At 38.8% G+C, this 24054-nt stretch overlaps 1 protein-coding gene across 1 annotated transcript; it reads left to right on the top strand.

Moving 5' to 3' along the window:
• The first annotated feature begins 2502 nt into the window (after nt 1-2502).
• Nucleotides 2503-22286, top strand: g6fl (g6f-like). The gene is made up of 11 exons (XM_008431333.2): nt 2503-2684; nt 3799-4131; nt 6716-6979; nt 7262-7297; nt 7574-7903; nt 12656-12910; nt 19142-19258; nt 19433-19506; nt 19704-19730; nt 21430-21476; nt 21753-22286. Exons 1-11 carry the CDS (start codon nt 2606-2608, stop codon nt 21772-21774), a joined length of 1584 nt encoding a protein of 527 aa, XP_008429555.1. The 5' UTR covers nt 2503-2605; the 3' UTR covers nt 21775-22286.
• Nucleotides 22287-24054: the final 1768 nt, after the last annotated feature.

The raw sequence follows: 24054 nt of genomic DNA, 5'->3' as shown, positions 1-24054 counted from the left end.
CGTCCTCCATCCTCATGCTCTCCGGGGGTCTGTAGCAGCGATAATGAAGCGCATAGTTAACAGATATTAGCTCATTGGTGGTGGATTCATTAGACAGAACCCAGGCTTATGGTGATTATTTACCCATATAGGAGGAGCAGGAGGAGGGGGCACCGGATCAGTACCCCGCTCTGACTCCTTTGAAGTCAAACTCGTCCCCTCAAACAACCTCTCACACTTTTCCTTTGCCCTCTGTTTCTCATTTTGCATCAGCACTCCTCCTCCTCCTCGCATGTATTTCCTTCCTCCTGCTCTTCCTTTTTTTTTGTCTCTTTCGCTGTCATTATACACCCACAATTCATATCTACTTTCCTTCATTTTCAATCTCTTCATACAGCCCCCACACCCCCAGTGGTAATTATGAAAAAATCTCTAATAGTGCTCAGAGGAGCTGATAGCACCTTTAGCTTAATTAAAGACATTTACGGGATGTAAAGACATGTTGCCCAGGGGGCGGCTGTGTACCCGTACCAGTCCAAACTCTTTCTGCCTCTGCTTTTTCATCTCTCAGCCTCTCACTCTCTGTTGCACTTATCGTCTCCCTTTCACACATGCTTTGTGATACACTCATGACATGCCTCTTGGCTTTTGTCAAACTCACTGATAGGGTCAAAAGTTTTGTAGGACTTTTGAGGCTTCACAGCGTTGTAAACATTGTAAACTGAGATCATGCAGATGTCAGAATCGGTTACATTAGCACTCATTGTTTATGCGAATATCTTTGCTATGTAAAGCTTGTAATGTCTGCCAGAGATGCTCTATTGGAGGCAAAGGATTTGTTCATGAAGCAGTTGAAATAGAAAAAGAAACTGTCATTTCTGCACACATGCATTCGGCTCATGTGTGAAGATTTCATGAACGTCATGCCAGTTTGGAGCTTTTGATGAGGATTTTTGAACTGTTTCCTATTTTCAAGGTGAAATGATTTTACATCATGCAACTTTACAGATTTTTAAAAACAAGAATTGTGTGCACAAGTTGGGATTCATTGTAAATATTCTCTAAACCACACATGGTCAAAATCGCATTTATGCACCATTTATATTTGACATTGAGGTTATCAGATATGGCTATAATGCGACTTTAATTTAAAACTGCATTAGTAACAATACAGACTTTATCAATGTAACCATTGAAACCAGTAATGACTTCATCTCTATCAGGGTCAATAAACCAGCCAGTTATGATATGACATTGTTGAGTGGTAACAAAAGCTTCTGGCTTCTCTACAACCTGCTAAAAGGTATTAATACAAATATTATTGGGGAGGTATGAATGTGTTTGATCCTGTTTATATAAATCTGAGTATGTTTGAATTAGTTTTAAAGATAACAACCATTCCCCCTTGAGAAAGGAGCTCCATAAAAAGCTGAAAATGAATATTCATGCTGATGAGTGAAAACTTTTGAATGAATCTACTGTATATCCAAAGTTTTTGTCTTCTCTCATATCCAAGTTTCTTAACTCCAGTTCCAAATGTGATTTTAGATAAAAGACTCTTCAGAAAGCATTTTTAATGGACGCGTCGACTCCAATAGAAAACTCAGTTACTTATTATTGTACATTCCCGACAGTCATCATTACACTCCCATCTGCATGCCATCTTTCACTGCACTGCCATCTGCACATCACTATTTTAATTGCACTACCATCTGCACATACAGTTGTCTAATTTTTCAGATTTTCTTTTTTCAACTTTTGGATAAAATAGTGTAAACTGCATTCATCAGTTGTTGCCTTTGCAACCAAAGCACCAGTTCAGATGTCCAAGAACAGGCAAAAGAACCACAAATTTGAAACTCCCCTAACAATAAGGAGTCATCCATGCAAACAGATGTTTAATAATCAGATAGGATAAATTTTGAGTTGGGGGATAAAGGTAAGAAATGAAACACCAAGAGAACTGTAGCTATTACTGAAGATGATCACAGTACAATCTGGGGCTGTTTTGCTGTTAGTGGAAGAAGGTTGGAAATGATTGACATTAAACGTTCTTCAGAGTTAGCAGATGAATGATTAATGGAATATTAAGCTTTTTTAATCGTCTTCTTGGGGCCCTGACCTGCAGCCAGTTGAAAATATTTGGTGTGTGAACCACCAAATGTGAGTAAACTCTATCACTAAAGCCTAAAAACATCAAGGTCATGGTGCAGCTTGCTAAAAAACACATCTTCAAATTCAATTATCTCCAAATCTACCACCAAATTATTGTTTTTCATCTTTGCTATCTTTTAAATATGGCTAAATGCCACGCAGCCCATCTGTCTGTTTATAGTGTTTGCATTTTTACATAACTGCAACTTTGCTTTATCAGTCTCCAACACAAAGACAAACGGCAGGAGCAGTGACGCTCTTTTCCTGCTGATTATGCCGGCGTTAGATGCCCCGTATCCTGTGGAGCCATAAGATTCTCAGTAAACTTGCTGCCATGTCAGTCAGGGATCCCAGTCTGACTGCAGGACCTTGAAAGATACTCTGTGTTCTGAGGGGAAACTAAGAAAGGTCGCAGTTTTGGAGAAAAGCAGCTGCAGCGAGACTTTTTCTTTCTTCTTTCTTCCAATGTGTGATGGAGTCTGGGTTTTTCTGCTTTATTCTCACTTCTTGCCTTGCAGTTTATTCTTCTTACACAGTCAGCTCACACACAGGTACGTTTCTGAAGATTTCTCAAACTTTTTTTGTTTTATATTTCAAACTTGAAACAAGTTTTACCAGAACTGGTTAAATCGAATGGGCGTGTCGTGAATGGAGAGGTCACGTCTTTGTGCCAGCGGATCGATGTTGTAACATTTTGATGAGTTACATGAGCTCAGCTCAGACGGGGCTCAAGGCCGGCTTTTTGAATTTGTATTTCATTGGGTCCAGTTTATTGTTTAAATCCCACATCGTCATGAAAGAATGTTCTTATGCTTACAGTGAAAAGGTATCATAGAAAAAGAGCAAAAATAAAAGAAAATAATTTGAATGTTTTAATGTATTTCAATTTTGACCAACTCAATGTGATGTTAATTGACAAACTGGAAGGTTCTTGGTGTAAAAAGATTAGTACAGCCAGCGTTTTATTGCCAAGCAACACATGAAAGGAAAAAGGGAGAGCGACCTTTTAAATTAATTTTGAAGTTTAATGGCGAAAATCTTGTTTTATCTTCAGCAAGTTTCTAGTTTGTACAATTTTTATCCTGAATATGGATTTTGTAGGACAATTTCACACAAACTGCAAAGTATCTCATAAGGATTTTAGATTAACACCATGTTAATGTTCTCAATTTTTTTAATTTTTGCCAACATTACATCTGAAAAGTGTGGTGTGCATTTGGAATCAGTTTCCCAGAGTTAATACGTTCCTGAACCACCAATAGCTGCAGCTGGAAGACTTATGACGGTTTGTCGCTTGTCGAACGTTTAGAGACTGAATTTCTTCCTAATGCTGTGTTGCTTTCCCTTAGCATGAAAAACCTGAAATTATATGAACAGATTATTCCAAATGAGTTGCATTAGATTTTATTTAGGAATTTGAAAGTAAAGGGGGTGAAATACAAATGCAAACCACATTTTCAATAAGAAAACGTCAGAAACAAAGTGCCCTTACTTTTTGACAATGTGCTACATTATAATGATCTTTCAACAAAATGCAAAAGGAGGTTGTTGTTGTAATCAGACAAAAATGTGAACGCTTCATGAATATGTTTAGAGGGTAAAACACCATAACTGTTTGTTTTGTTTGGGTTTTCTCTGTGTGAAACTCTTCCCTCTCCTCCTCAGAGTGGGATGAAGTTGTGATGGTTGAACAAAACACATCCGCCACCTTGGTCTGTACTGGTGCCAGACTCCGGGGCGACATATCCATTAACTGGAAGGTGAAGTCGGTGGACACGGATGAATGGAAACTGATTCTCTCAGCCAGCGAGAAGAAGAAGTTTTCTGGAGGTGCCTCGAAGCCATCCATGCGATTGACTGACGACAACTTTCGAAACACGGGGGATTTCTCGCTGGTTGTTTCACCCGAAGTGGCGGACGCAGGACTCTACTCATGCCTCATCCAGAAGCAGGAGAGGAAAGTGAAGGAGAGGATTTTCCTTTTGACAGTTCTCACAGGTAGAAAAATGACTCTGCTGTGAGCAAAAGAAACCGCATATTTTTTTCTAAATCATAGGTCTTCTCATTTAAAAAAAACACATACTGGTGTTAGTCCGTGAGGAAAAGTAAAATCACTCTTCTTTGAATGAACGTACACACGAAAAATCACATATTAAGGAAGCAAAGACGAGCCTTCAACTAGGAAAACGTTTCTAGCTCTTTCCAAATATTCAAAAGCAACCATCATTTAGTGAAATGAGAATTTCACAGAACGAGATCTTGTTTTGTTTGTACTTTACAATTTAAAAAAAACTGCTTATTATTATATGTGTAGAACTGATTATTTACTTTTTTAAATTAGTAAGAAGGTACAAGCACCCTTTGCTTCAAGTGCTACAATTTTCTATGTAACTACATTGTTGCAAAAGTATTGATTGCTTTGAACATTTTCACATTTTGTCCCATTGCAGCCTCAAACTTACAGGCATTTCATGTGAAAGGCCAACACAACGTAGTTGTGAAGAGGAAGAAAATTGATAGATGGTTTGCCAAAATGTTTTCCAAAAAAAAATCAGAAGAATGCAGCGGGCTTTGTGTTCAGCCTCTCCGAGTGGATACTTTCAAGAACCACATTTTGGTGTGATTACAGCTGCAGGTCTCTGTAAATCTACAGAGCTGCATTTCTGCTTGTTTTCAGATGCACATCAGTTTAATCTCAGTCAGATGAACACCGAGTTTTACCGCAGATTGTCAAATGAATTTTGATTTGACCATTCATTGATTTAACTCCTTCCAGCTTTTTAGAAAAAAATATCCGCTTTTTAGAGAAGTTTCACTGCACCATAGTTTTTACATGTATGCGAATAGTATTATAAAAAAATTCCCTTTACTTCACTGCAAGTAACTTCATTGACTGAATCATATTGTAGCCAAAATGTAGACACAGACACACACTAACAAGTTACTATAAATGTAAAAAGTGTCTTTTACCAGAGTTTGTTTTACTGTAGTTATTTATTTTCTTTTTCTTTAAGTCAAAATTTGTGCATAACTTTGTACTTTTGTCTGTCTGATGGCTCCATTTCTAAACATTAAATCAAATGTTGTGAATGGTTACTCCGTATTTGTGTCGCCTTGTTACAGAATATTTTTTTATTCTTCCCTAAGTCATTTCTGGGCGCGAGACGTTTAACGTTTTACTTGAGTGAAAATATGTTGAAGTAGTGCAACTTTTAACTGAGTACGGTTTGTCGGTACTCTGCCTCAAACTGTGAAGGCTGTGGGCTGAACTGGATTTTACTTATTAGAGTAAAGAGGTCTGAATACAATGCATCCCACTTTTCTAGAGTTTTACTTGATCTTTTTCCCCTTAGCTTAACTACTACTACTTTATCACAAAATCTTAAAGTCCATTGTTGTTGTGGTCCTGATTTGATCAAATGTGAAAACCTGGGATGTTAAGTTCTTGTCGACATTTTAGAGAACAACTGGGTAGCTGTAAGTTTTATTTACCGCAGTATTCCAGTTTAAAAAAAAAATTGATTCAGTGTTTCAGAGTTATTTGACCACAAATTCCTCCTTTTAAGATGCAGGAATCTAAATATTTTAAACCCAACTTCAGTGAACGGCGGGGCATTGGAAATACTCTTGCAGGAATACTTTTCTCAACTGATTTGTGGTTTCTTTTGGTGCTGGTGCTCATGTGCTTTTTACTCTAGTAGATTGGATCACACACACACACACACACACACACACACACACACACACACACACACACACACACRCACACACACACACACACACACACACACACACAGTTCTGGTTGCTCTTTAGAAACTCTGACTTTATAAAACAACCAGAATTGATCTATCAATATTTCTGTACATCTCTGATGCAATGATTTCTACCACAGATATGCATGACTGTAAACTTTAGTACAATTTTATGATGACATATTGGGATAGTTGGGATTGGGATAGTTTAATCCGATTTTACTTCCCAAAGTCTTGTGATTTTGAGAAGCAACAGAGTTTTTCATTGTTTTTATAGCTCTTAACATTTTTGAAGGATAAATATTTTAAACTTATAACTAAGGTCAATGTAAAAATAAATTCTGAAAATACTTCAATCTAATTTTCTGGCATTAGAAAAAAAAGTACCATGTCACAGTATCGATGGCTAATCAGTAGATCATACATATATTAATTCATCTCTGAAAACTTTATAAATTATTAACAACTGTTTACTATACATTTATTTTGTATGAGAAAGAGACTGAATCTACTGGTTTCTTACCACATAGTGTCTGCTCATTATATTTTACATAGAGTTCTAATACTAAATATTTCAGATTATCATTTGTAAATGTAATATTTTAGCATATAGTCTCCTTCTCATTCGTAACTAATGCATAATATGGAATCAATTATTAATGATTAATAAGGTGTTTATAGATGAATGGATAACATATCTATAAACTATTTATTAGCCACCTATAAGGAGAGCCTTATTGTAAAATGGAACCAAATAAATAAATAGAAGGATTAAAAGTCAGCATGCTTTATTCTAATGTTAGCTTTCTGAATCCTTCCCTCTCTGCAGTTGGCTTCTTTCCCCCTCTGCCCGTCCGTCAGTACAGCACCCTGCGCCTGTTCGCCAAAGCCATTCCTGTCTTTTCTGTCTCTGAAATCACCTGGACGGCACCTGGCGGCCTTCCCATGAAGACAGAGAAGTGGCCAACCTCAGGCACGATGACTAAAGTGCCGCAGGTCCAGAACGCCGACAGCGGGGCTTACACCTGTACGGTTTACCCCCGGGGTAACTCCAGCGGCGTGCTGGCTGTGCGTGTGGACGTGAGCGTCGACGGTGAGCAGAAGCACTGAGCAAAATCACGCGATTGTTGTTTCTTTCATTGAAGATAAGCATCAAACCCGGAATCTGCAGGAGCAGAAGCATTATTTATTTAGGAATCCTGGACCTGAAGTTTTTCAAAGTATTTACTTCAATAAAAGGGTTTCGGGATTCGAAAGCATCCTGTAGATCTACACTGGATTTCAGCTTGATTTACTGTGAATATTAGAGCTGCTACGTTTATATATTATTCATCATTTGTTCTTCTCCTTTCCCATATTGCTCTTCTCTCCTCAGCCAGCAATGTGGCCTCGTTCACCAATATTTCACACCGTAAGTAACTCCAACAGAATCAGGCTGAAAGTCCTGAGTCAGCTGCTTGCTAATCAGGTGGAGCTGAAGGTCAGAGGTGACTCTCAGCCTATAAAAACTTAATCCTAATTGCTGGAGATTTTTTTTTCTCCCCCCATCATTTCATTACTCTTTGGCTATTCTGTTTATTCCCTGTCTTAACCTCTTTCCCTGTTATCTTTTTGCTCAGAATTGCTAATCAGCGCGTCTTTGTGTGCTGTAATGTTCTCGCCTCTGCTTCCATTCCTTCACCTGCAGGAAATGAGATCTCCACTGCCACTCAGGCTCTAAAATCCTTCCTCCTGGCCTGTCCCAGCAGCCAGGGCGACTACGTCCGGCTTCACTGGCTTCCCCCAGACACGAACGATTACAGCAAGATGAAGCTAGTGTACCACTACGACCGCTGGAGGAGTTTCACCTCCAACCACAACAACAAGCTCCAGCTGGCCGGTCCGCCGTACGACCCACAGGCTGGGAGCTTCTCCTTCCTACTCACGCCTGATTTGAAAGATGGAGGCCTCTACATTTGCGAAGTGTCTCTCAACGACGTCATTTTCAGCCAGAGGACAAAACTCAGCGTACTGAAAGGTAAGGAGGAGAGCGGTTGGAAACTGTTGAGCCAGGGGCGTGGCCACAGAGGTGGCTGAAATCCGATTGGTCACTGTGCCTGGCCCCGCCCATCAGAGCTGTCAATCAGCTTGTTCATAGCATATTGTACATAGATTCGCGTTTTGTCCGCACTCCATGTAAATAGATGACAGAAATGCTCCTTTTGTTGTTTTACAACTGTCATTAATAATTATTGTTGTTGTTGATTGTTTCAATTTTATTTTAGAAAAACAGAACTCAACTCATATTTACATGTAAATACGTGAGATTTTTGCTAAATGGCTAAAGTCCCATCGGCAGATTGACGGATAAGAAGAAAAAGCAGCCTCAGACTACGGCACAAAAAAACTTTTCATAAAGGAGAAAAGGAAGTAATTAAACAATTGTTTGCAATTTGTAGTCTACATTGTCTCAATAATTTGCATTTTAAGTTGATAAGTAAGCTGAATAGAGTCAGCATAATGGCACTAAAAATGGAGTCGTGTTCTGTTAAGCTATGCTAAGCTAAATAGGAACAATTAGCCTGTGTTCTACACGCCAAACAGATCCATGTGTGTGTTTGGTAAATAGATAGTTTTGTCATTCAAATCTCGGCCTGCTATTCATTGTAATCTAAGACTGCAGTGCATTTAGAATAAATTGCAATTTTAGTGTGCCACTTTTCTATAGTTTGTGTCTCTGAATGGAACCCATACAAAAAAACATCTAGAGCCTGTAACACACTATGTGTGGTGGAAAACTGACACATCACCTTGAAATCATCCATATGTTGAAACATGGTGGTGGCTGTATCATGTTGTGCAGTCACTTTTCATCAGCAGCGACATGGAAACTTGTGATTTGTTATCAGCTGGAGAACTTTATTTGTATTCCTCCAAAAGTTCTGGTTTCATCTGGTTCATAAACAACAAGCACTGAGTTGAATTTTAAGCATCAACGTCAACAAATTTCTTTCATTGCAAGTAAAAACATATAGAACCGTGTCATCTATTCATTCATTCATTCATTCGCTTCAGTGCACAAACATTTAAAAACAATCAATCACAGCCCACCAGTAAAAAACAATAAGTAACTTACACAACCTGCTCCTTCCTTATCTATAAAAATAACAACATGCATCCAGGCATCTCTGCTCAAACATTTCTTCACAAATTAAACCCAAAATCAGCTGCAAGCAGCCTCATCAACCGAGTAATATTATTCAATTAGTTCTTAAAGTCTGATCATTTGTTCTCATGGCATTTGTTCAATTACATCACTGTTCAAGTCATTACCCACATCATTTTATTCTTCTTTTCTATTACCAGACAAACAGCCATGCTATAATGTAATTTGTGCACTTTAAATCAATTTCTCTCGCATGATTCTTGCCATCAATTTGTATCTTAGATGAAGAAATAAACAAAGAATAAATCCTGCAACCTTTGTGGAAACTAATTTCCAGTCTAATAAAATATAGATATAAAATAAAGAATATTATAAAATAAATAAATAAGTATATGGATTACAAATTGCTGCTGAGTTTATGCAAAATATTTCTCATTTCTTAATCACAATTTATTTTTCCAAATTCCTAAACACTCATGTACAGAATAACTGGGGAAGAATGCAGAAAGGTTTTTGAATGAAAGTTTCATGATGAGTAAATTGGTGTCAAATATTTTCATCCAGAACTTCTCCGCAAAACTTCACCCTGCGAGTTTAGTGAATATTTTAAAGTTTTACAGATCAAACCAAGATCTATTTTGTTTTGTTTTACTTTTGTTGTTTTGTTGGTCTGAGTCAACGAAAAAGTGAGTGATAAATATCAAAGAATGAAAACATTAGTTTTGTGAAACTAAATGATGACTCTTTGCCTCAGGGGAAGCTAAATTATAAAATAATGGTGTCAGAAGAAGTTGATGACGGTTTACAAACTCAAGCTCATGAAGCATAAAGCAAGGACTTCTGCAGGTTGCCACATCATTAGTCACAGAAACGCTGAAATCTTCTGTAGTGTCTACATAAATATAAAACACAACGCTTTACGTCGGTTGTGGAAATATTCAAGGAAACAAAGGAAACTGGGGCCACAGTGAGTTTTCAACAAGAATCTGCTGTCTCTAAAAGCTCTTTCTCATCTCATTGTTCCTTTAAAAATGTGACTGGCAAGCCATAAATTAAGAGGAAAGTCTTTGTCAGCAGTTGGAGGAACAATAGAACAATGGCAGCAGAGATCTCGTGGGATGTCGTTTAAATTTTATTCAGATCAGTCTTTTATATGGTAAAGCATCTCACCTCCTTAAGCTGGCCTCATTCGACAGAGTATGTTTGATAATTACATGGCAAATACAGAGTCAGGGATTTATACAGGTCAGTTCTCCTTGATTCTGATGTAAAGCGCATAGTTATAGTTGTAACAGCTATATTATGCATGGTAGAAATTATGCATGCAACCCCATTGATATATATTTATAGATCCCTCAGCAAATGACCCATTAATCACATGCTTCCCTTAAGCATCTACAACCTGTTGGCTGGATATTTGATCATTCGTCAGGGCAGAATTGGTTGGTTTCCTGTCATTTAAGCAACATTTGCTAATCTTATCCAATGCACAAGTACCACTGGCAGTGAAACAGTTTCACAGCATGATGCTACCACCTACAGCTAGACAATTGGTGTATTGTTTTGAGATTTGAAAACCTCACCTTAACCTCTCCAAACTTACTCATCTGATTTATCTGTTGCTTTGGGCTTTGTGCAATGCATGAGGACCATGACAGTGAAACGAATCCATAGCAAAATGCTACATCCACCATGCTGGACATTATTCACAGGTTCGAATGCCTCATCTCGACTCTCCCAAACATAAATTTCTTCGTGGACAAATGGTTCAATCTTTGACTTCCCTGAACATAAAGCTTTTATTTGGAAGTCATTTTCTTGAGGGAACTACAAACTTCAGATGACTTTGACTTTGCTCATATTGAAGCAGAAACTTTACTATTTGTTGGTACCCTCTTAGTATATTGCAATCTAAAACCAGCTTCCTTGTGGGGAATCAACGCAGGTGTTTCTGGTTTACCCTTTAAGATCTTGACACCAGTTTCTTTACTTTCGTGTGACTGGTTGGGTCAGATGACAGAAAACTGGATATGTCTGGATTCTACAGCAGGAAAAAGATGAACATCACTCACCACAACTGGTGCTGGCCTGGAGTAAGTGCTTAAAAAACTCACCTACCAGGCCTTAATGACAAGAACAATGCTTGGAGGACTCAAACCAAAGAACACGGTGTCAACTGTCAAGCGTGGTGGTGGCAGAATCATGCTGTGTAGCTGTTTGTCTTCCTTGCATTGATTATTGTGTATTGTACAAACCTGGTGGGCTATGCTTGAAAGCAATGTTCAGCCTGGATTATGCAAGCAGCTTGGTGATGGTTATAAAAACGGTCTGCATTCAACTTACTGAGGGTAAATGATCCATGAACTCAAATCTTTTTAATCCCACTGAAACTGTTGATTTAATGCCACTGAAACTGTTAAAGGTCCCAAATTAATGTGACCTTCATCTCCACTGATCAGATTACGTCAGCGCCTCACAGCACCTGTATTTATCCACTCAGTGATTTTCTGCAAGAACGTGAAAGCAGAAATGTTAAACCATTCAGCAAGGCTGAAGAATGTGCAGAGCTGCTAAGCACCGAGGTAATATGTGTCAGTGTTTAGAGAGACAAGCCTCTAGCACCTGTCTCCTGAGGTGTTTCGGCAATCATGTGCCCCCGCTGAAGAGTCATTGAGTGAGACATTAAATTTGTACTGGTTTCAGCTCTTTATTCACTGACTCCGAATGAGGAAAACAAATAAAGAGGGAGTTTTCCGGAGCCATTAGCAGAGTGTCTCATTATTAAATGAAAACATTAACTATATTGCTCCGGAAAGAGAAATATGCTTAATTTATAAACGTAAAGACCAAGAAAAATTCTGCTAAGCACCTGTTGATTTTTTATGAGAGTGCCTGAGGGAGTTTTCCTCCCTTTTCTTCGCAGGAGCACCCACACATGCACAAATCCAACATGCACTCCTACTCTTACAACAGCCTGTCATGCTGGCCTTGGAAAGCTTTACTAATCACAGTCCCACCGGCATCCATCACAGCTGCCCAGACATGACCGGTCGATCCGTCACTGTCACTGTCACCCCGCTTCACAAATCTGCATCCGTTGCACACGTTCACACCTCCACCCACTCCCCAATCATGTGAGGCATATATTTTTACCCCTCCGTCGTTAGAAGCATCATTATGTGTGATTATACCTGCTGCCCTCCCACCGAGGCTGTGGGTGGCCCACGCTGATCACACTAATCAAGGCTGAAGTGTGTGTTTTTTAGGCTTGTGTGTGTGAGGTGGGGTTCTGCGGGGCTTGATTACGCCCAGATGGATTCTCATTACAGTTTGATGAGACACCAAGCATCAGTCACAGTCAACCAATGCATTAGCAGTAAATCACTTTAATGAATATATATTATTTTGACCCTTCCCTGAATTGTTCTGTGTTTCTCATACCACGGTCCCCCTTCGATCATCACTCCCTCTCTCCGTCCTTGCCCTTTTAAATATTCAGACAGAAACATTTTAACTCTTTCTCATTTCTCTTCCTTCCAGACATTTTTTTTCCCACCAACTCATCCTTCTTTCTGGTTTCTCTTTCCTCTCCCATCTCCTCTCATTCTTCTCTCTCTCCTCCAGTGAAAACCAGCCGTTATCCCTCGAAGCTGAATCTGCTGTGCCTGTACTCAGAGCGCTCCAACGTTCGGGGCGCGGTGTGGAAACATGACAATAAGAGCCGGCGGCTGCAGATATCAAGCAGCGGCCCTGGCAGCATCAGCACCACCCTGCCGCTGCCCATTACCCCTGATGTAGCCGGGAATTACACCTGCACCCTGCAGCTGAAAAACGGCCAGAGCATCCAGGCTGTCCAAGCTTTCACAGCGCCCCCAACAGGTGAGATGAGAGCGAATGCTTTGCAAGTTATTTCTTTCAGCTTTCTGATGTAGTATCTTTCTTAGATCAAGGGTATTATATCAGTATCACAGAGTCCTGGTGGACCTCCTGTCAGGTCTGCAGAGATAATGAAGCATGAGTGTGGAAAATTCTAGGATATGTGCTTCATGAAGCGTTCTGCTGTGGATTAGAGACAACCTCAGGTCAGTTCATCCTCCAGAAATCCTGCTGTTTGAAAAGCAGAATGCCTCTGACAGATACCATATGTTAAACTTTTAAAATTTACCTCGCAGGGTCAAAGGGGATAAAACTGTTTTTTCGGAGCATAACGTTGGTTGGATATGCAGCAGATTAACCATTTAAAGCCTCGCACCTTCAGATTTTTAAAATTTATCATTTATTAGATGTTTTAATAAAACAAAGTAGGTTTTTGGAAACTATGTTGGGGTTTTGTATGTATTATAATGGTACATTTCATTTAGTCACCTTCCTAAGATAATGAACAATGTCATTTATTGACAGAAGTGATTCTTTTTCTTTCTTTTTTTGCCTAAAATGTCTTTTGGAAAGAAAGAGGAGCTGATTTTTTTCCTGCAAAGTAACTCATTAAATAATTATTTTTAGAAAATTATGACATTCAGTATAACTTTTTGAGACTAAATGATATTTTTTCTATTCATTTTGCAGTTTGTTTGTTTTTAAACAGTGTGTACAAAGTATTTTGCCCCCTTGCAGATTTTTAGTTTTTTATTTGGTCACACTTAAATGTCATGTCAGAGATCATAAAACATATTTTAATTTTATGATAATATAACCTGTGTAAACTGAGCTGTTTTTAAACTGTGATTTAATTTATCACACTATTTAACCGAATCTTTGACTACGCCCCCTGGGAGGGAACAATTCCCACTGACACATGATTTTATTTTTACATAACTATGGAGGAATTTTGTCCCATTTGTCTTTGTCAAATTGTTTTAATTCAGACATATTTTTAACACAAGCATGCCAAAGCATCTCAACTATATTAAGTGTGGACTTTGACTAGGTCACTCCGAGACACTGATTTTAGTTTAACTCCTTTGTGTTTCTGTTTAGCTACTCAGTCCCACTGGTTTGCTTTAGATCATTGTCCTGCAGTATCATCCAGGTACGCTTGAATTTAAACTTAAAACTGATGGTCAGGTTTTCTTCTGCAGGATTTTATGCTTTCATCATTTATGGAAAAGTCAGTCGATAAGCAGCTCATCGCTCTACCACCACCACGATTGACTGAAAGACTGAGTTGGATTTTCTATCAGATGCATAGCTTTTACTTTTGTCACAAACTTTTGTTTTGGTATTTTGAAGATTTTATTTGTACTTTTTTGCAAAATGAGAAGAGTTTCTTATACTTTTTGATCAGCTGTGGTTTTCGCCTTGGAGCTTTCCCATGAAAATAGCTTTTGCTCGGGCTCTCTGTCTTATTGATCACAGACCTTAACTGAGGCGCATACTGCTTTAGGCACTGTTTTGGGTTCTTTTGTCAAATCCTGAATGAGTTGTTGATGAGTTGGAGTCATTTGGGAAGTTCAGACACTCCTGGGAATATTCACCCTCATCCCAGGTTTTCTCTGCTTGTGAATAATGGTTCTCTCTGTGGTTCACAAGACTTTGTAATCCTCTCCAGTCTTGTAGATTTCAACAACTTGAAAAATGAGCCTCTTTAAAAAGCTTTTTGGGATCATTTAGTCTACTTGATGTTGTCAGACGGGTTCCCTTCACAGAAGCTTTTTACATTAATTATATTAATACTCCTGGATGAGTCACACCAAAAACTGCATTTAAAAAAATATTCTGGTTATCTTTGTCTTTATGATAATATCGTAGCATTAAAATGTGACAAACAAGCAAAAAGAGAAAAAAAATCTCAATACAGGAAGTTTTGAAGAAAAGTCCATAGAGGACTTTTTCCAGTCTCATAAATTCTCATATCCAAAATAATATTCTTGGCTTGCATGGTTAAGTCATTCCACATGATTTCCTAATACTTTGTAAAATTCTGTGTGCAGATTCTTCTTCTATAAAACATAAAAGATATGAAGGCTTTTTTTTTTTTTTCATTACCCTTACCCGGTTAATATGTGACTATAATAAGACAGGACCTTGGGACATATCTCCTCACAAAAACTAAATTATTCAGGCTTATTGTATTGCTTGGCTGTGGGGAAGCACAGGAGGATGTGACAGTTAAATGGATCCCTTAGCACAGACTATTTACCTCTCCATATTCCTCTACATCACTTAGGCTAAGAGACTCAGATCTGATTATGGCTCCTACTAATCCTAAAGCTGTAACAAGACATTATAAAATGCATATCTCCTATAGGTGCAATTATTCTGAAGTAGAAGTGAGTTACATTTCAGGTTTGTGTCATGGGAAATTTCGACTGAGCAGACAAGAAAGTTCAAATAAGCTGAGTGCTGTTTGACCTACATAACGCTGTTTAAACTGTCAGGTTGCACAAAAACTGCAAATGTGCAAGGTGGCATAAAAATCCGAGGGTAATAATGAATAATGTAACAATAAGCGGTGACATTTACTGGTGTATAAATAGAATTTCTAGAAGGAAAAAAAAATTCACAAAGCTGTTTGATTGGAGAAAACTGAAGATACTATTGTGCTTCGAAAAGCATTCAACATTCAACACTGGTTAAAACATGTTTTATCACTGCATCCAAAAACTTTGGTGCTTTTTGGGATGTTATGTTGCCTAACATAAAGTCAGGAACTTTTCTGGGTTGTCCACTATTTTCAGTAATATTTTTCCCTGTTAGTTTATTCCTTTGTGCTTAGTCAATAAAACACATCGAATAAAAACATGGAAAAGCTCAAAAGCGTATGAATATTCTTGCAAGGCGCTGGGTTTATTTGTTTGGGAACATCTAATGCGCAAAACCTAAAATAAAGTGTGAATTCAGAACATTAAAAAAACAGCACCGAATAATAGAGAATTTCTTTTACCGATAGCACAGTACAAAGAAAACAAAATTGAAGCAATCATTGTGCTCTGCAGCACACAAAATACTTCAAATGTGAGGGATTTTCTTCCATATCCTCAATTTACTCATCCTTTGCGAAGCATTCAAGCAGTTCTTTGGTCTGCATCCTCTGCGCCACTCCACTCTACAATTACAGTGATATAAATCACACCCCACCTCATTTGAGATGAAACAGGCGAGGAGGAAAGAAAAATGCCAATCGCAGAGACGGCAGGATAGAAAGAGGAGCCGCGGAGGAGACTTGAGAAATGTACCGAGATAGACCTCACTTCACTGCGCTCCATTAACATAATGCATGCATTAAGGCTGGCCTGGGGCGCCGTGCTGGGCAGTCCTGGGGTCAGCTATCAGTACAGTATTCCATTAGCAACCTCTGCACATATTCTCCAATCAATTACACCTCGTGCAGCACATAATTGATGGATCGTTCTGAAGCCGGTTAAAAGCTGTGACACGGAGGTTGAGGTGAGACTCAGGGGTCAGTTTGTTATTCAAACAAAAATAATGATAAATTGATGTGTGAGTGGACTTTATATGCAGTGCCTTGATAAAAGTGTTCACACCCCACAAATGTTTTGACATTTTTGTGTCCAAAATAATGTCACCACTTTGATTTCACAAAGTTAATTGAGACTTCCGGAACAATGCACTGAAAAAGGAAAACAGGTGATCCAACTTACCTAACCCTAACTTAATACATGAAGTTATTAAGATAATTAAGTTGCCATGTTAAATAAATATAAATACAGTAAGTTTGGCAAACTTAATTTGATTATATGTGATAAATATACATTTTTTAACCCTTTCACACATGAATTATGATCCTTTGTGTCATGATTTTTTCCAATTTCTTTTTTATTTTCTTAAGGCATAAAAAGCGTAGGAAATAAACTTTTGTAAAAAAATTTTTTTTTTTTTTAAGGTGATCAATTGTAATTTTCTACAAATACAAAGTTGTTATTTGAAAAATACATCAGTAGTAATGTTCTTTAGGGGTTATCTGATGTCACAATATTTTTTTTACTTCCAAAGAGTCGTCTAGAAGGAGGGACCGGGTCGGTTGGCATGCTTTTTTGTCTGTCGGCCATATTGGATTTAACAAAAATAATTTATTGCATTTGCAGCTGATGGCCAGTAGTTGATGGTGTACTTTATGATTCATTAGTGTCCACTTCAGTGGTCTGTGTGCATTTATAACATAAAAATCCACAAGAGGCACAAGAAAATGGCTTTTAGACAGCTGTCCACTGTAGTGACCACTATGCATGAAAGGGTTAAGTTGGAAAAAGAGAGCAATCCAGTCTCTCTTTTTGAGTGTGGCTGAGATTTACCCTCTTCCCGTTGGATGGGCAAGTCAGGGTAAAAAGAAAGGCAGACTAAGTGATGCACTCATACTCTACAAGCTTTGGGAGTTGGTCCAATCCAAGTTCATCACGGTAATGTCCTCACAGAAGGAGATCCACTTAAGGATTCGGTTATTCAAAGAGTGAATTTCCTCCTAGTTGATGTCATGGGCTTTTACAAATTCTCCAAGATGACAACGTCAGGATTCATTTGACTCAAATTGTGAAAGAAAGGTTCAGGGAGCATGAGATTTCTTTTCACACATGGACTAGCTGCCACGGTCTGGACCTAAACCCAATTGATAACATTTGGGATGTGCTGGAGAAGGTTGCAGAGCGTTCAAACTCTTCTATCATCTGCACAAGAACTTGGCAAAGAGCTAACTCAGCTCTGAATGGATATAAATATTTTAACATGTCAGAAGCTTTCCAAAATAATCCTGCAGAGACTGAAAACCGCAATCAAAGCTAAAGATATTCCAACAAAATATGAGTGTGATTTTTATCTGTTTGTTTCACAAAGAAAGCAATACGTGGCTTCTGACATTTTTCACATGTACAAATCTAAAATTTGGTCTGGAGTGTCTGGAGCCCCCAATGCTCTGATTGCCTTTTTAATCAGAGTAGGCCAATTGCTTTAATTGCTAAGTCCATCTGAGACTATTTTGCAAACAAGAAGAGCCCTGCAGAAAAACCCCGCATCTATAACTGAGAAATTAATGTTTCCCTTCCACTTCACAGATATGGCCCACTTTATGTTGTTCTATCACATAAAATCCCAATAAACCACATTAAAGTTAGTGATTAAAAACCGCTCAAGGCGCGTGAACACTTTTTAAGCCACTGCAAAGGGCGCAGTGAGAAAACGACTTGCTCAAAAGCAATTTAGCATTTATTATACGTCCTTTCAGAACGACTGGCGGATATCTAATTGGTTTGTACTCCATGAACGCTGAGCAGACAGCTGCTCGACAATCCAGCTTCCCCGTGGCTCTGTTTTGCAACACTGATGTCATCCTCAATATGCAAACAGGTTTCTTCACAAACCTGCACTCTTCCCCATGAAATTTGAATTGTACAACCGTAAGATAATAGTGTGCTTATGTAACGTGTGCGGTGATCACTCTCTACCTCACCTGTTTTTCAAAGCTGCATTGATGGGCCTGGCTGTTTGTTTTTGTTTTGTTTGTTTGCCTGGAGGCAACAGCTCGATGCAGAAATCAAGTGGGAGGAAATGAAGAAGAAAAGAAAAAAAAAAAAAACCAGAAGGAAATATTTGGATTTTTATCATGTTTATGTTTTGGAAATATGATATGGAGTAATTAGAGGCTGTGAACTCCGCTCTGTATGGAAGCGGAGTGAACATTTGTTGACACCTGGTCTCCGAGAGACGCCTCCGCACTCCGTCCTTTCGTGTGAGTTTTATCTGATTGCTAGGCTTTGTGGTCCAGACTGGATGCGTGTCAGATCGATGTCTGCAAAGGATTTCCACAGGCTACTCTCTCTCTCTCTCTCTCTCTCTCTCTGCCTAAGAACGCCTCAGATTTCCTCGCCATCTTCCACAGCAATCATTGTCTCTGACTGACAGCAGCATGATGCAAATGCATGAAACATGTTCGCGGTGGAATCGCAACTGTAAAGTGTTCACATAACAAATTTGAAAAAAGAAAAAAAAATGGTCGCCCCCTCTTGACCCGCGCAGCAGAGTAGAAAGCAAACACAGATAAGTTCGAGGGCACTCACTCGCTGTTCTGAGAGTTTTACATTAGCGTCGCTCTGAGACGTTCATGTTTTTGTCCTTTTCTCCTCCTCTCCCCCTCCCACCCCCTCCGCCCCTCTGTTGCAGAGAGTGTCACCCCCTCCTTCCTGCACCCGTCCCTCTCTGCTTTATTACTCCTGGTGCCCCTGGTTTCAGCAGCTGTCGGCGTGTTGCTATGGAGACAGAAACACATTTCTGATCGCGGTGAGTCTTCCGGCGATTTATTTCTTGACAGCTTCTCCGTTGCTCCGTCCATCTCCGGGCCCCCTGTCGGCCCCTGCGTCTGAGTGATGTGGGCCGTGACATCCTCTGGGCTCGTTGTAATGAATGTGCCCCCACTTCATGAGAGTGCGTTCTGTCGCTTCTCTCTGCTCTCAGGTATTGAGCAGTCACTGTCTGTCCAGTCTGGTGAAGCGGAGAACATCTATGAGAATCCAGAGGATATCAGACAGGTGATGAATTCAGACATTTTCAAGAACTAAACGCCCTCTGATGAATTTCACTCCTTATATGCTTTCGTCTTTCTTTTTTTCGTCTTCTCTCTGAAGTGCAATTTTTATTCCTTTCCTCCTCTTTTCCCATTTCTCCCCTTTTTTCATCACTTGCTTTTCATTAAGCCTGTTTTCTGCTCTCTCCTCCTTCCCAACAGGCTCCTCCCCAGGGTTCAGTCTACATGGTAAGTTGATTAGTCGTCCCCAATACACACAAGCACAGTGCGACATCTCAATAAATTAGAAAAGCATTGACAAGTTAATTTATTTCAGCAATTCCATTCAAATAGATCTATTACATGCAGGAAACCCCAAATTCAACACCAGAATAAAACATATGACCAAGTAAAAAGTTCAGAAATACTGTATTGACCAACACATTCATGGGTAATTGACACCCTTCACGAGGAGGGCAAGAAAAAAAATCATAATTTGGTTGTTCATATATGTATCCAAGCATATTTAAGAAAAACTGAGTGGAAGGTAAAAATTCAATTGGAAAAAGTGTGCACAAGCAACAAGGGTAATCTGGACAGAACACTTTCATTCTATTGGCTGGAACGGTTGTCAGGCGACAGTACTTTTTTGTTTTGAGAGAGAGCAGAAAATAATTAGAGAGAGAGCAAACCAGAGCACAGAGATTCGAGAGAGCACAAAGAATACCTGAAAGGGGGCAGAAGTTTTGAGTGCAAATATTACAAGTTTTGAGAACAAAGAGATGAAATCCTGCTTTCAAACTGAAAATGTGTGCTCTTGATTTATGGCAGAAAAATTCCCCCATAGAAAAACCAGCCATGTGTTGGACAGGGAGCACAACTAAAAGTTACAGGACACCGGCCACCGAGGCCTGGAAGAGGAAGACACCAGATCCAAGAATGTAGACATGCTAAAGCTGCTATTAAAGCAACCTGGACTTCCTACACATCTCAACAGAACCACGGGTTGATCACCTCCATGCCATGCTGCATTGGTGCAGTAAATTCATACAAGAACCTGGGCTTCCTCTATACAGAAAACTGAATTTAATTGAATTCAAAAAAGAGCCCAGACCAAGTACTGAGTGTGTATTTCTGTAAAGTATATGGACATATTTTACATACAATCCTTGGAAATCAAGAAATTAGATAAAAGCTTGAAATATTTTTCTGTCTGTTGCGAAACTATAATATACAGTACAAATCGTACCATTTGAATTGAAATACTGGAATTAATTTAATTATCTCTCTTGCTTTTGCATTTTTTTCTAAGACAGCGTTTCCTTCCACTAAACTTCCCAGTAATATGTGGATGGCACATTTTGTGAACTACCAGCTTCTTTAACAGTGAACCTTTGTCATATAATATTTACATCATGGCTGTTTGCTGGAGATAATTGTGTAGGACCATGACAAAACCTGTCTGCATTAAAAATATATATATTTCCAATTAATTTTATGAAACATTCCAATTTCTTCAGAAATAAAATGTTTGTGGTTTCAGTTATAGCTGCAAGCCATGTGAATCAAAATGACCAGAAATAAACACTTGGACTGTGTCACTCTTTATATAACATGAATTACTTAAACAAATTGACCTTTTGAAGAGAATTCATTCTACTGAGCAGCACCTGGACATGTGAGGACTTGTATTACATGCATTAAAAAAACAGTCCCTGACACTCTTCCAGTTTCACCCTCTCTAAGCTGTCGGCAGATACGTCTTCCTTCACACTTGGAGTCCTCCAATCTGTCAGGACTCTTTCATATAAACCCGTCAACTTTCAGCAGCCTCCTTACATTAGTAGCTTTAAGGAATCAATCTCATTACACACCAGAGGGAAATGAATCTGGCCTCAGAATGTGTCTTTGTCCCCGTGTCACTGCTTTCTCTTTTCCTTTGTGCAAGGATTTGAAGCCAAGAGGAGACAATGACGTCTATAAGGAACTGGAGCGGTGAGCGAAAAATTCTTGCATCACCTGTGTGTGGAGTTGCTTGTGGACCGCTCGTCACACTCACCAATCAGACCGGCCTGAACATCACTCTGACACTGTGGCATGATATCACGCCATGTGCTGACAGGCAGCGCTCCTTCGCCTGTGTGTTGTTGTTGCGTGGGCTGCTTGTGTTTGTGTTTAAAGGGGGGGGGGGGGAATGAAAGAGATTGGAGGACTGGGGTTTTTTTTCTTCTTTTTTTTTTGAGCGAGTTTGTCTTTGTTCTCTGTTTTCAGATACGAGCAGTGTCAGGGCTGATCACCTACCCACATCTCATCCCCATCCAGCTGTCACATCCTCTCTCTTCACAGCTGCAGCAAAAGGCCTTTTATAAACAGGAGTAACTACTCAATGTCAGAGTTGGGGACTTAAAGAAAACTTTTGAGCTTCACAGAAATGCTATTTAGGTTTTCCTTGACAAGCTATCGCTCTTTAGAAGTTATAGAAGCTCACAAACCTCTCCAGAATGGATGGTGGTTAATATTGCATTGTAAAATCTAAGCTTTCGTTTCCAGTGAAAAGGCTACAAATAAAAATAATAGTTTATGTTTATCACAAAGGCAATGTGTTATCAGTGTGTGATGTGGATCTCTGTCTTAGTTTATTTGATTTGCATGAGTGTAAAATGAATCTTTATGATTGTCTTACTGAGTGAAATGAAACAACTGCTTAAAAATACAGCTGTCCTAGTTTAATTAAAACATATTTTGATGCTTGATCATTTAATTACTTTGCTGTTCATTAAATTTTTTTATGGTGCAAACATTTAATTTTGCACTCATAATTATTGCTGTCTGTTTTAGGAAAAGTTTTCAAAATGTCAATAATTATTGCTGCTTAACAAGTAAATGCTCAAATGTATGTACAAATATTTATGCAAAATAAATTTACCGCATTTTTGCTGACAAAAAACAAGATTTTGTTCACTGGAATATAGCTCATTCAGCAGATATAGCAGCAGATTAAGCATAACTGGTAACAACTCCAGCCACTAGATTGCATCCAAGTGCTTTCAAAACCAATTTTTGATTAGTACTGAAAACGCATCACCAGCCATCTGTGGCTGCGTTTTGGTTATGCCACGAGAGTTGGTGACGAATTTCCGTTTGAATTTATGCCACATAGATTGGTTCCGGACCTGCTTGCTCCTATTGTTTTGGCCAAAGCTGCAAGATCTGTCCAATGAACAAGACGCAAAACTTAAAATATCTGCGAGCTACTGGTACAACAATCGAGTTTTGTGGTGTGCCGTTGTGTCCAGTAATTAGCCGGTACCATCCAGTGCTTAGTTTTTTCAATTTCCTGCTAATATCAAGGCGACAGCAGACTGTAGCCAAAACTTAGCCACTACAGCTAACACCCGGTTTGTAGCTATTTCAAAGCTCGAGGATGTTGAAGATCCAGCGTCAGAAATGGGAAGACGGAAGTTAAAAGTTAGCTGTACGTTCTTCGTTTACTGGAATAATTTGTTGGAGGAAAATAATGCCGGAGGAAATCCACTGCAACGGGAACAGGCGCAGAAGAGAGGCAGCGATTTGGCACAAGTTATGTCAATACGTGTGTGTTGATGTATGGGTTTGTGTTATACGGAGTATGAAATTATTTTTAGGCAACTCCTTAGCTTTTTTTTAATGTGACAATTATATAAAATACATTTAACATGCAGTCGGAGCGACGAGCCCCTCTGATACCGAGCACGGTAATTTAAGAACCGAGGGCAGCAACGCTTCAGCCCGATCCAAACCACACAAGTTGTCAGTCAAATTAAGGTCCAAAACCTTCGCTTTACAGCCGTTTAAGTGTCACCGATCCACATAAAAAACCCACAGAACAAATGGTACAAATCACGTATTTCCCGAATCCCGAAAATGACATTTACCTTTGCTGTTTCATAATTATTATCCACTTAGAGTGAATTTTTCCACTTGGCTGCTATAATCTGTTCTTGCGTTACACAAACGTAATTTGTGTAATCAAGTAATCAAGAAGATGTACATTTCCACCTCAATTGACCAGGTAAGCATTAAGGTAAAAATAAAAAAATAGAGCAAAATGGAAACAGGGCAACTGATAGAAATACTTTCTATATAAAGAAAAGCAGAAAAGTTAACAGCAGGAGAAAAGTTGTTGGCAACATTAGCTCAACCGATCTCTCCCTCCAGGAAGCCATCAAACAGAACCCCTGTCCAACTCCAACTATAATAAAGATAAAAAAAAGAAAGAAAACGGAAAGTTAAAATAACAAATAATGCCAATTTAATCATTCAGATCTAATGCGTTCTGGAATCTATTACTGACATTTTACAAATTTCACAAATCAATTAGAAGGTTTCACAAATGTTTTTATTTATTCTGCTGTTAGTACAGAATAATGTATAGGTTTGAAATGTCTATGTGTTGTTTTTAAAGTACTACACATTAAAAAAGCTCAAGATAGTTGCCCTTTAGCTATTTTCCGAATTAAATGCTACATTCGGAAGCTAACTTCAGCTTCGACTGATAGCTTGGGCACAATATAGACAGATCTATATATATATA

The sequence above is a fragment of the Poecilia reticulata genome, linkage group LG16 (assembly GCF_000633615.1).
Source record: "Poecilia reticulata strain Guanapo linkage group LG16, Guppy_female_1.0+MT, whole genome shotgun sequence".
In the NCBI taxonomy this organism is placed as follows: domain Eukaryota; kingdom Metazoa; phylum Chordata; class Actinopteri; order Cyprinodontiformes; family Poeciliidae; genus Poecilia; species Poecilia reticulata.
This window is presented reverse-complemented; position numbering and strand designations above follow the sequence as displayed.

Bases quoted from the DNA above. Each gene is read 5' to 3' on its own strand.
- g6fl (XM_008431333.2), top strand. From the start codon at position 2,606: ATGGAGTCTGGGTTTTTCTGCTTTATTCTCACTTCTTGCCTTGCAGTT. The intron at 2,685-3,798 runs GTACGTTTCTGA...TCTCCTCCTCAG, and splicing joins CACAGTCAGCTCACACACAG to AGTGGGATGAAGTTGTGATG. The intron at 7,298-7,573 runs GTAAGTAACTCC...CTTCACCTGCAG, and splicing joins GTTCACCAATATTTCACACC to GAAATGAGATCTCCACTGCC.